This window comes from Lissotriton vulgaris, unplaced genomic scaffold, assembly GCF_964263255.1.
Source record: "Lissotriton vulgaris unplaced genomic scaffold, aLisVul1.2 SCAFFOLD_542, whole genome shotgun sequence".
NCBI classification, from domain to species: Eukaryota; Metazoa; Chordata; class Amphibia; order Caudata; family Salamandridae; genus Lissotriton; species Lissotriton vulgaris.
In genome coordinates this window covers 611,046-624,761 of record NW_028250708.1, presented here as the reverse complement: position 1 = coordinate 624,761, position 13,716 = coordinate 611,046, and the positions used below count along the sequence as shown (strand labels likewise).

Genomic DNA, 13,716 nt, shown 5'->3' with positions numbered 1-13,716 from the left:
CGGGGGCGGGGTGTTGCTGGCGGGAGTCACTGGGACGGTGTCTCTGCCCCGACCCTGGCCTCCTCCTCCCCCTCGGGGACGATGGAACCCTTGGGCGGCTCTGTTCTGCTCGCTGGGCCCGTTTCTGGAAACTCGGGTACTTTCCCATCGGTCAGCCTCGACGGCGAGTTGCCGAGGTTCAGTCAGTTTACTGTCAAGGAGGTGCTGCCTGAGCTCGACGAATCAGTTGTTAGAAAGGTGCTCCCATACAATAAGGTCAAAGAGTTGCTCGTAAGTGGTCACCTTGCTGCCCTTGATCCACACCTCGAAGGCTCGGCTAAAGAAGTTCACGTACTCCACCCAAGTCGTACCCGGGATCCGTTTGCAGTCGCGGAACCTCTGGCGGTACATCTCGGGCGTGAGTCCGTATCGAGTGAGGAGGGCGGCTTTCATGTGGTCGTAGGATGTCATCTGATGGTCCGGGAGTTGCAGTAGGGCGTCTCGCCCTTCGTTGACAAACCTCCCCCATAACCCGGCTCCCCAGTCGCTCCGGGGAATCCGGTGGGAGGTCATGGCTACCTCGTAGGCTTTGAACCATTGCTGGATATCATCGTTCCGGTAATATTCTCTGACGACATCCTTGGGGATGTGGACCTTGGGGTCCGTAGTGACAGGGGGGCTCGGGTGCCCAGGGACCCCGAGATCTTTGTTCTGCCTCCGAATCTCTAGTTCCTTCAAGTTGCGCTCATGCTCGTAGGCTAGCTTTTTCTCTTCTAACTCTCTCTGCCTTTGTTTTTCTTCTCGCTCCTCTCGGAGCCGTAAGTGTTCCAAAGTTATTTTTTGTTCCGCCAATTTGAGTTCTCCATCTAATCGAAGTCGAGCTAGTTCCAATTCGTGGAGCCTGCTCTTTTCTCGTTCTCGGGCCTCCTCTGGCGAGAGACCCGGTCTTCTTTCTTCTGTCGGCGCGGTGCTTGTTTCGGTTGTCTCGAGGTTTTGGTTTTGGGGTACGGCCGTACCCGTCTCTGCCCAAGATTCCAGGGCATGTTTGAAGTCCTCTTTCGTGCTCAGTCCTGTGGTAGCAATGCCCAATTCTATGCAGAATTGTTTTAGTTCTCTGTGGCTGTATTCCTCTAGTTTTTCCATCTGGAATTTTTCAGTTGTTCCTCTCTCTTTTGTTGTCATGGTGGTTGTGTGTCGTGGGGTGAGTTACTCTCTGTACGATTATGCGTTGGCTCGGATCGCGCCGCTGGCCACCAATGTTAGACGGGGACCCGGAGGGTCGGCCGAGAGCAGGGGGAGAGGCCTCCGGTGAGGGCCGTCTCCGGCGATCGTACAGACAAGTAACTCCCCCCCCACAGATGGACACCACACAAGGATGAGTTCAACACACTTTATATCAGAATCTTGAGGCAAGGTAATAGGCGATACAGTGGGGTCAGGACACGAGGATCCTCCCAATTCTAGTCTCTGTAGGGGAAAAGGGGTAGCGGGACAGTCTTAGTACCGGTCCGGTACCGGTGCGGCAAGATGGAAGCTCACAATCCTCGAGCTTGGGGGTCGGTAAAGATGAGCCGCGGCAGCGCCAGCAGGCTAGGACGACGGTTCACAGCGAGGAGGGCCGCGGCAGCGCCAGCAGGCTAGGACGATGGTTCACAACGAGGAGGGCCGCGGCAGCGCCAGCAGGCTAGGACGATGGTTCACAGCGAGGAGGGCCGCGGCAGCGCCAGCAGGCTAGGACGATGGTTCACAACGAGGAGGGCCGCGGCAGCGCCAGCAGGCTACGAAGATGATGCACGACGAGGAAGGCCGCGGCAGCGCCAGCAGGCCAAGACGATGGTTCACGTTGAAGAGGGCCGCGGCAGCGCCAGCAGGCTTCGGAGATGGTTCACAAGGAAGGGGCCGCGGCAGCGCCAGCAGGCCTTCAAGGATGAGTTCCTCACGGTGACTCTCGACTCCAAGATACAACTGCCTTCCTGTTCTGGAGCTGCCCCAGTTATAGGTCTGGTCTCGTTTGATGTCCGGACCCTCGCACTTGGAGGTCGGGAGGTCCGGGATGAGGGAGTTCAGACACCCAGCAGGGGGGTGGAGCCAGCGCCCGGGGAGGCCGGGGGCGATCGACACCTGGCTGAGGGGAGCCATCAACACTCCTTCTCCCATTGACCTGCCAAGTGGTCTCTTCACCCCCTAGGTGGATGATGGTGCCTCGATGTCGGGGCCTGGCCGGGCCCAGGGTTGGGGTCGAGCTGAGGCCACGCGGCCTTGTTATGTAGGGTCCAAAGATGGCGGCTGGGCGGGGGCAGTGGTGCTGACGGGGGCCCGGGCCAGCCGATACTGGGGTGTTCGGGGGCTGGAGTTCTGTTGTGGACGGGTCGTGGGTTGCCCCAGCGGGTTGCCGGGATGGTTCTTGTCGGGGACACAGGGAGAGCAGGCGTTCGGTCCCCGTCATGCGGGGAGGGAGCGGGCCTTCCCCGAGGCCTGTCCAACAGTTTCCTACATAATTTGCAGCCAGTTACTTTATCGATTACTTTTGTAGTCCCAGGACTGGATCCTAATTTTAGTCTTGGGGTCTAAGCTGGAAACAGTTTAGCAAAAACGATTTGGCTATTGCTATGATTTTTAAAAAATATAAAGCTATTTCACAAGTTCACACTTAGAAACTTTTCTATGAAAATCTGGCAGTGTTATCCAACGGAAGAAAAATCAAGTTGCAGTTAAAGTAGGTTCTCGTTACTTTTGTAATCCAGGGCTGGGCTCCTAGGGCCAGCCCTGGGGTCTCTACTTAAAACAGGTAAGCAATTACGTTTCAGTAGTAGGTACGATTTTTAAGGAATATTTGTAATTTTCAAAAGTAGACAGAAGAAATTTCACAGAAAAACAGTCAATGGTTTCCTATGGACGAAATTTAGATTACTAGGAACCACGGTTGTGATTACTTTTGCGGTTCAGTACTGGACTAAAAGATACAGCACTGGCTTCTCTCCTGATTACAGGTGAGTACTTCAGATTTCGATATTCGGCTGATTTTAGATGAACATTTTAACATTTCAAAACCACATTTTTCGAGTCAAATCAGTCAATGTTATCCTATGACAGGAAAGTGAGACATCGGTTTTCAGGTGAGTACTCGACGGGTGAAGTTAAGGTTCTGGGCCTAGACTCAGAGGTCCCCCAGGGTCAGGTAGGTACAGTTAGTACACCCTCAGCGGCACAGGGGCGGCCGGGTGCAGAGGAAGTTAGGCCCAATGTTATCCAATGAGGGGCAGGGGACCTTCGGTTGGTGGCTGCTGGCTAACAGGCCACGCCTCTGTGGAAGCTGGGCTCCTGGTCACTTGCTCAGGGCAAATGGGGAAGTCAAATAGGGTACAGGTTGCACTGACAGGGGCACTCGGGCAGCTGGGTGCAGGGTGCTTTTGATCCGTTGGGCACTCAGTGTTATCCAATGAGGATCTGGAAAAGGGAACAAAGGCTGCAGGCTCTGGGACGGAGGATCTTCTAGAGCGACCAACACTTCGAGGGGTAAGTTGGGATCTTGGAGGATAGGTAGGCACCCAGGAGTTGGGCACAGGGGGCCGTGGGGCGCCGGGTGCAGGGGTGTCTTTTGAGGTCGGGAAATCTTACCCCCTGCTGTTGGAGGGGTCCTTTGTCCTGAGGCTGCAGGCCTCGTCGGGTTGTCGAGGAGGGTCCTTGGGCACTGGATTCCGAGTCTGAATCGCCAGGGGACGTCCTCAGGGTCTTGGTTCCCTCCAGCGAACAGGCCAGGCTTGGCGGGTGCAGAGTGTGCAGGGTTCGTGGTTCCGTGCTGATGCCAGGGCTTGTTACTTGCTTTGAGCAGTTTCACTGCTCGTGGGAGACCCAGGTAGTCAGAGTCACAAGGCAGTCAGGTCCTCCTGGGTTTTTGAGGTTGCTGACCACTGGAGATGCCGGGGTTTAGCAGGAGCAGGTTCGAGGGTGGACAGGCCGGTAGGGCTGGGGCCAAATCAGTTGGTGTCTTCCTCTTTTTAGCAGCTGCACGGCAGGTCTTCTTGCTTCTTGTTCTTCTTTCTTGTTTCGGTATCTGGATCTCAGGAAGGAAGGTTCAGGGAGCCCCTAAATACTGAATTTAGGGGCGTTACAGGTAAGGCAAGGACAGGGGCCAATAGGTCCCTGTCCGGGGTGGGTACACCCCCCAGCCTGCTCCTCTCCTGTGGGAGGGGGGCAGGAGCCTAGCTGTGATTGGGCAGGGCTCCCATCTCCATGATGGCCGGAGCCCGGGGTCGTGCTTCACCTCGTCTCCCCCACCTGAGGGGTGGGGTTGGCACAGGCAGGCACACCCCCCCCCCTTCCTGACGTAGTTTTTCCCGCCAGTCTTTCCGCCAGATTGGGGGTCAGGACCGGTTGGGGCCAGTTGCTGGGTACAGCATATGGTCTGGAGTAGCTCACAGAGGCGGCATGCCTTTGAAGCTTCCCCTGCCCATCCTGGGGGAGGAGACATAACACCTCGCCCAGGATGTGCATTGTTGCAGGCCCAGGAGAGCGGGGGCTCTACACCCAGGGGTCCAGCAACACGTCTACTGCGTGGCAGCCTCTGCTGCCACTCAGCCCAGACGTGGATTGTAGGTTAGGTTTCAGGGGGCATATCTAAGATGCCCTCTGTAGTGCATTTTACATTAAATCCCAAACTGGCATCAGTGTGGGTTTTATGTGCTGAGAAGTTTGATATCAAACTTGTCAGTGTTCAGTGTAGCCATGATGGTGCTGTGGAGTTCGTAATGACAACCTCCAGGCACCATATACTCTTAATGGCATCACTGTACGAACAGTGCCCAGGAATGGCCCTGGGTACTGTAGGGTCACAGGGCTCATGCACCTGTGCCCACACTACTGGCATACGGCACCCAGCTAGAGGGGTGGCTGAGGTATGCCAGGGCAGTGGGTCTTGTGGGCATGGCACCCAGGGATGTGTGCCATGTCGACTCTTTGGTTAGTTCTGTACTTAGGCACTCAGCCTGCAAAGGCAGTGTGTGGGTGTCCGGGTACAGGGCCCCTGAGGGTGGCACAATAAGTGCTGCAGCCCTGAGGGGTCTTCTCTGATCACAATGCCCTGGGTAACTAGGGTACCATTTACTAGAGGCTGACATGTGGCTAGAGAGGCCAATTGGGTTTGGGCTTTAGTATAGTTTTTAGGGCAGGAACACAGGCCCTGGGTACCTGATTGGCAGGAACCCAGGGCACGCCTAGGAAAGGTGCATCAGGTATCAGGCAAAAAGTGTGGGGGGGGGGGTTCTGCAAGAGAAACTCACTTTCTCACAATGGGACTGTGAGCTTAAGGGACAGCTTGACCCTCGGGGAGAGATCTCAGCTGAGAGAGGGGAGGGTACTGTAGCGGAGAGGCCCAGGAAGGGATGGGACTGTGCTCCTCAGGGACAGGCATAGAGAGGAGCTCCAGGACAGCTGGACCCTCGGGGAGAGGTCTCAGGTGAGAGTATGGGAGGGGGAGGGGGTTACTTGAGTTGATAGGGCAAGGGTGAGGTTCAGCTCAGGTGGAAATTAGTGTTCTCAAAAGAAATGCAAATTATTCAGAAATTCTACTGACCACCAACGAGAGAGACAGCTTCCATGGGAGGGACCCCTCACCAACTAGGTCAGAGTAAAGCTGGAGGAGCAGCTGTCAGGTCAGAGTAAAGTTGGAGGAGCGGCTCACTGGTAAGAGTAAAAATATAGGAGTGGCTCTCAGATCAGAATAAAGCTGTAGGAGTGGCTCTCAGGTCAGAGTAAAGCTGTAGGAGCGGCTCTCGGGTCAGAGTAAAGCTGTAGGAGCGGCTCTCAGGTCAGAGTAAAGCAGGAGGAGCGGCTCTCAGGTCAGAGTAAAGCAGGAGGAGTGGCTCTCAGGTACCAGTACAGCTGGAGGAGCGGCTCTGGGGTCCGAGTAAAGCTGTAGGAGCGGCTCTCAGGTCAGAGTAAAGATGGAGGAGTGGTTGCAGTGTTAGCTCCTGCATCTGATCAGGAAGTGTTGAGGCAGACAACCTGACCTCTCAGGCTGGACATCTTAAACTGCCTTCTTGCTCCGCCAGCACAGAGGGACTTCTGAAGTGGGCGGGCTGACATGTGAGATCTTCTCTTCTCATTCATTAATTGGTTCAATTCCTCCCTTCTCACAAGTCTGCCTTCTTTAGTTTTCACTTCTACGGATTCACTTTGGACTTTGCCAATGGCTGTAATGAACTGTGTTGTGAATACTCAACGTCACTTCCTGCTTCCTTTTGCAGATCACACATCGGTGGGTGGCCTGGGGGACAGCTTCTATGAGTATTTACTTAAGGCCTGGCTGATGTCGGAGAAGACGGACACAGAAGCTAGGAAGATGTACGATGACGCCATTGAGGTAAGGGGCTCTGAGTATGACACACACATTCCAAAGATCATTATTTAATAGTGTTGATACAGCTCATTATTAAATAACATTGATAACCATCTATTACATGGCATCAATATATCATTAATAAATAGCATTGATTAGCATCGCTACATGTCATTATTTAATAGCATCGCTACTTGTCACTGTTAAATACCATCTATACGTCATTGTTAAAGAGCATCAATACATATCATTGTAAAATAGTATTGATACATGTTGTTTAAAACCATTGATAAATGTCATTAAATGGCATCAATACTTGTCATTAATAAACAGCATCGATATGTCATTAAAAAGCATTTAAACATGTCATTAAAACATTTATATGTGTCACTGTTAAATAGCATCGATACATGTCATTAAAAACATTGATACCTGTCACTGTTAAATAGCATCGATACATGTCATTAAAACATTGATACGTGTCACTGTTAAATAGCATCGATACATGTCATTAAAACATTGATACGTGTCACTGTTAAATAGCATCGATACATGTCCTTAAAAAACATTGATACGTGTCACTGTTAAATAGCATCGATACATGTCCTTAAAAAACATTGATGTGTGTCACTGTTAAATAGCATCGATACATGTCCTTAAAAAACATTGATACGTGTCACTGTTAAATAGCATCGATACATGTCATTAAAACATTGATACGTGTCACTGTTAAATAGCATCGATACATGTCCTTAAAAAACATTGATACGTGTCACTGTTAAATAGCATCGATACATGTCCTTAAAAAACATTGATACGTGTCACTGTTAAATAGCATCTATACATGTCATTAAAAAACATTGATGTGTGTCACTGTTAAATAGCATTGATACATGCCATTAAAAACATTGTTACGTGTCATTGTTAAATAACATCAATACGCCAATATTAAACCACATCGCTTCATGCAATTGTTTATAGCATTGGTGAATGTCATTAAATAACATTGATATGCGTCATTGTTAAATAGCATCGATATGTCATTAAATAACATTGACATGTGTCATTGTTAAATAAGTGCGATATTTCATGAAATAACATTGATATGTCATTATTAAACAGCATCAATACATGTCCTTATTAAATAGCATTGATACATGTCATTGTTAAATGGCATCGATACATGTCAATAAATAACATTGATGTGTCTTGTAAAGTAGCAATAATACATGTAATTAAATAGCATCAATACATGTCATTATTAAACAGCATCGATTCACGTCATTAAACAGTATCGATACATGTTATTAAATAACATTGATACGTGTCATTGTTATACAGCATTGATGCATGTCATTAAATCGCATCGATACATGTCATTAAAAACATTGATACGTGTCACTGTTAAATAGCATCGATACATGTCATTAAAAAACATTGATACGTGTCACTGTTAAATAGCATCGATACATGTCATTAAAAAACATTGATACGTGTCACTGTTAAATAGCATCTATACATGTCATTAAAAACATTGATACGTGTCACTGTTAAATAGCATCGATACATGTCCTTAAAAAACATTGATACGTGTCACTGTTAAATAGCATCTATACATGTCATTAAAAAACATTGATGTGTGTCACTGTTAAATAGCATTGATACATGCCATTAAAAACATTGTTACGTGTCATTGTTAAATAACATCAATACGCCAATATTAAACCACATCGCTTCATGCAATTGTTTATAGCATTGGTGAATGTCATTAAATAACATTGATATGCGTCATTGTTAAATAGCATCGATATGTCATTAAATAACATTGACATGTGTCATTGTTAAATAAGTGCGATATTTCATTAAATAACATTGATATGTCATTATTAAACAGCATCAATACATGTCCTTATTAAATAACATTGATACGTGTCATTGTTAAATGGCATCGATACATTTCCTTAAATAGGATTGATACATGTCAATTAATGTCATCGATGCATGTCATTAAATAACATTGATACATGTCATTGTAAAATAGCATCAATACATGTCAATAAATAACATTGATATGTGTCTTGTAAAGTAACAATAATACATGTAATTAAATAGCATCAATACATGTCATTATTAAACAGCATTGATTCACGTCATTAAACAGTATTGATACAGGTTATTAAATAACATTGATACGTGTCATTGTTATACAGCATTGATGCATGTCATTAAATCGCATCGATGCATGTCATCATTAAATAGCATCAATACATGTCATTATTAAACAGCATTGATTCACGTCATTAAACAGTATCGATACAGGTTATTAAATAACATTGATACGTGTCATTGTTATACAGCATTGATGCATGTCATTAAATCGCATTGATGCATGTCATTAAATCGCATTGATGCACGTCATTTAGATAGCATTGATATATGTCATTGTTAAAAAGCAATGATACATGTCAGGTACCATTGTAATGTCATTAAATAAAATTGTTATGTGTCATTGTTAACTAGCATGTATACATGTCAATAAATAACATTGATATGTGTGATTGTTAAATAGCATTGATACATGTCATTGTTGAATAGCATCAATATGTCATTAAAGAACATTGATAAGTGTCATTGTTAAATAAAAACGATATATAATTAATATTGATATGTCATTATTTAATAGCATTGATACATGTCATTAAAAAACATTGATACGTGTCACTGTTAGCATTGATACATGTCATTATAAAACATTGATATGTGTCACTGTTAAATACCATCTATAAGCCATTGTTAAAGTGCATCAATACATGTTATTGTAAAATAGTGTTGATACATGTTGTTTAAAACATTGATAAATGTCATTAAATAGCATCAATACTGTCATTATTAAACAGCATCGATATGTCATTAAAAAGCATTGATACATGTTAATAAATAAAATTATATGTGTCACTGTTAAATAGTATCGATATGTCATTAAAAACATTGATACGTGTCACTGTTAAATAGCATCTATACATGTCATTAAAAAACATTGATGTGTCACTGTTAAATAGCATTTATACATATCATTAAAAACATTGATACGTGTCATTGTTAAATAACATCAATACGTCATTATTAAACCACATTGCTACATGTCATTTTTTTATAGCATTGGTGAATGTCATTAAATAACATTGATACATGTCATTGTTAAATAGCATCGATATGTCATTAAATAACATTGATGTGTCATTGTTAAATAACTGCGTTAGTTCATTAAATAACTTTGATATGTCCTTATTAAACAGCATCAATACATGTCCTTATTAAATAACATTGATACGTGTCATTGTTAAATGACATCAATACGTCCTTAAATAGCATTGATACATGTCAATTAATATCATCGATGCATGTCATTAAATAACATTGATACATGTCATTGTAAAATAGCATTGATACATGTCATTAAATAACAGTGATATGTGTCATTGTAAAGTAACAACGATACGTGTCATTAAATAGCATCAATACATATCATTATTAAACAGCATCGATTCACGTCATTAAACAGTATCGATACATGTTATTAAATAACATTGATACGTGTCCTTATTAAATAGCATTGATACATTTGATAATTTAATAGCATTGTTGTATGTTATTAAATAGCATTGATACGTGTCATTAATAAACAGCATTGATAAGTATCATTATTAAATAACATGTCATTAAATAGCATCGATACATGTTATTAAACAGCATTTATATAGTAATTAATAAATAGCGTTGATATATGTAATGAAATACCATTCATAGTGTCACTGTTAAATAGCATCGATACATGTCATTAAACAGCATCGGTTCATGTCGTTATTAAATAGCATCGATACATGTCATTATTAAACCGCATCGAATCATGTCGTTATTAAATAGCATCTATATGTGTCATTATACAATAGCACTGATACAGGTAGCACAAGTGCATTTCATTATTAAATAGTGTTGATACATGTCATTATTAAATAACATTGATACCTATCTATTACATGGCATCAATATATCATTAATAAATAGCATTGATTATATAGCATTGCTACATGCCATTATTTAATAGTATTGATGCATGTAATTGTTAAATAACATTGATACATGTTATTAAATAACATTGATATGTGTCATTAAATAACATTATTTGTCACTAAGTAGCATTAATACATGTCATTTTTACACAGCATTGATACATGTTGTTAAAAAAATTGATACGTGTCATCGTTATATAGCATTGATTTTTTTTTTTGCAGAGTTTTATGTAGCGCGAACTTGACCCGAATCCGAATCGGGTATCAGAGCGCTTTACATAGCACCAGTTAGGTTACATGAGGACACACATTGATTTTTTTTAGGCATGGGGAGAGTACGTGATTTGCCCAGAATCACAGGATGTTTAGCGTCATTACCGAGACTCGAACCCAGTTCCCCAGGTCCGAGGTCAAGCGCCTTAGCCGTTGGGCCAAGTCCTCTCCCCGATTCATGTCCTTATTAAATAGCATTGATACATGTAATTATTTATCAGCATTGATACATGTCGTTAAATAGCATCGATGCTTGTCCTTATTGAATAGCATCAATACATGTGATTGTTAAATGACATTGGTACATGTTATTAAATATCATTGATACGTGTCATTAATATATAACATTGATTCATGTTCTTATTAAATAGCATTGATACATGTAACTATTTATTAGCATCGATAGATGTCGTTAAGTAGCATTGATGGATGTCGTTGTTAAATAGCATCGATACATGTCTTTATTAAACAGCATCTATACAGTAATTACTAAATAGCATCAATATGTCATTAAATAACCTTAATATGTTACTGTTAAATAGCATTGATACATTACATTACTAAACAACATCAATGCGTTTCATTATTAGATAGCATCAATACATGTCATTATTAAACAGCATCGATACGTGTAATTACTGAACTTGATTTCAGCCAACAGTAAAAGAGACTATTAGAGACTGACAGGGCAAACTCGCACAATAAATTGAGCTCTTTGAAGTGTTAAAAAATTAGCAATTCATACCAATTTCTATCACTGATTCTGGTTGGGTTTGAGAAGAATTGTTTCAGGGGTTGCAAACAATGAACTAGCCCATCTGGTAGCCCTCACTGTTCTAGCCCATCTGGTAGCCCTCACTGTTCTAGTCCATCTGGTAGCCCTCACTGTTCTAGTCCATCTGGTCGCCCTCACTGTTCTAGTCCATCTGGTAGCCCTCACTGTTCTAGTCCATCTGGTCGCCCTCACTGTTCTAGTCCATCTGGTAGCCCTCACTGTTCTAGTCCATCTGGTCACCCTCACAGTTCTAGTCCATCTGGTAGCCCTCACTGTTCTAGTCCATCTGGTAGCCCTCACTGTTCTAGTCCATCTGGTCACCCTCACTGTTCTAGTCCATCTGGTAGCCCTCACTGTTCTAGTCCATCTGGCAGCCCTCACTGTTCTAGCCCATCTGGCAGCCCTCACTGTTCTAGCCCATCTGGCAGCCCTCACTGTTCTAGTCCATCTGGTCGCCCTCACTGTTCTAGTCCATCTGGTAGCCCTCACTATTCTAGTCCATCTGGTAGCCCTCGCTGTTCTAGTCCATCTGGTCATGGATGCAGTTGAGTGCCCGAGGTCCTTTTTGCTGTGGGTAATAGAGGCATGGTGTTTTTATCATCATGGGGGTGTGCAGTGCCGGACTTATGGCTTGGTTGGTTTATGAGATTGGACATAGAAGCACACTTGTAGGACATTGACAGTAATACAAGAGGCGCTCACAGGACATTGACTAGGGGTTTTGTGGGAAAAGGGCGTTCTCAGGACATAGGTTGGTGTTTTGCGGGTTAAGTTGTTCCATTTGACCAGCAGGAATCAAGGGGAGCTCTCTAGAGGGCTGAGGGTTTTGTTGGCTTTGATGGGCAGTAAAACAAGGGCGCTCTCAGGACATGAACTGAGGGTTTTGTTGGCTTTGATGGACAGGGAGACAAGGGTGCTCTCAGGACATGAACTGAGGGTTTTGTTGGCTTTGATGGACAGGGAGACTAGGGCGCTCTCAGGACATGAACTGAGGGTTTTGTTGGCTTTGATGGACAGGGAGACAAAGGGTAGAACACTGAGCGATGGGTTTGTGGTTCTCACAAGTGAATCCTGCATAAAAGGACTACGGTCTAAAGGTTCGGAACTCCTGGAAAAAACTGCCTGAAGTGTTACATCTGTGTACCTTTGCATTCTGCAGGCTATAGAGCGCCACCTGATCCGGAAGTCCAACGGTGGTTTGACATTCATCGGCGAGTGGAAGAATGGGCACCTTGAGCGGAAGATGGGGCATCTGACCTGCTTCGCCGGAGGCATGCTGGCCCTGGGCGCTGACGGTTCTAGAGATGATAAAGCTGGACACTACCTGCAGCTTGGAGCAGAGATCGCACACACCTGTCATGAATCCTATGACAGGACAGGTAAGAGTCTCCAAGGGTGTGCGTCACTGGACGCGTCGTAAGAAGCTGCCCGCATTGTCCAGGTATGAGGCTGACCTGCTCCAGCTTCTTGTTCTTCAAGTCCTAGTCCCAGGACACCACAACGCTGACTGAAAGCATTCATTCTCGCCCTGCTGCATGCTCGCACTAGCGCATTAGCGCGATTGATCCATTTTTAATTCTTTTACTAAAGCGCCGACGGAGGCTCAGTTTGAAGGCTCCTAGCGTTTTTAACTTCACCATTATTTCTTGCTTTGCGTCATGTCACAAATGTTATTTGATTATTAAATTACCTTTGTGTTTGTGAGTTGGGCGTGATCCCCTTTCCACCACTGATTATTCAACTTGCTGTGGAGGGATAGATCGCCTCGCCAGGAAGTGTGATTTACCACTTCCGGTTTAGCAGTCTAGCTGCTCCCCTACTACGACATAAAAACCTCATGCCACCTCTGACACGCAGCGGACGTCCGCCAAAGGCGCGCTCAAGGCAAGCCCGTCCGCGCCTGGACCGAGCCCAGGGCCCCCCCCCTCCCCCCCTCCCCCTGGCCCTCAGAAATCACAAGCGGAATGTCTTTCACTAAGGTACTAGTCATTGCAGCTTAAGGAATTAAATATTCATGCCACCAGCTCGCAGTGCAAGCTGTTGTAACCCATCTCTAGCCTTCTGCCTGCACCAGTATCTTGTCCTTTTTGTTCGTTCTCACTCCCGACCCCTCTCCATGTCACATCCTCTACCCCCACCTCTTCTAGGCCTCCTTACCGTGCGGCACTGATTAACGCACGCTCCCTCCCAAAACACAACTTGGAAATAATGGAGCTAGTCACTAGCCATGACCTTGACATCCTCTTTATCACGGAAACCTGGGGTGATGCTGCCTCGGGCCC

General features: G+C 45.0%; 1 protein-coding gene across 2 annotated transcripts in view; it reads left to right on the top strand.

Annotated features, from left to right (window-relative positions):
- The window catches only part of LOC147663157 (mannosyl-oligosaccharide 1,2-alpha-mannosidase IB), a 451,075-nt gene that overhangs the window by 360,007 nt on the left and 77,352 nt on the right, over positions 1–13,716 (top strand). For both annotated transcript variants that reach the window (XM_086950629.1, XM_086950628.1), the window contains 2 exons: positions 6,225–6,340; positions 12,594–12,813. In XM_086950629.1, coding sequence (XP_086806755.1) covers positions 6,225–6,340; positions 12,594–12,813 — 336 coding nt within the window. The remainder of the gene's footprint in view (positions 1–6,224; positions 6,341–12,593; positions 12,814–13,716) is intronic.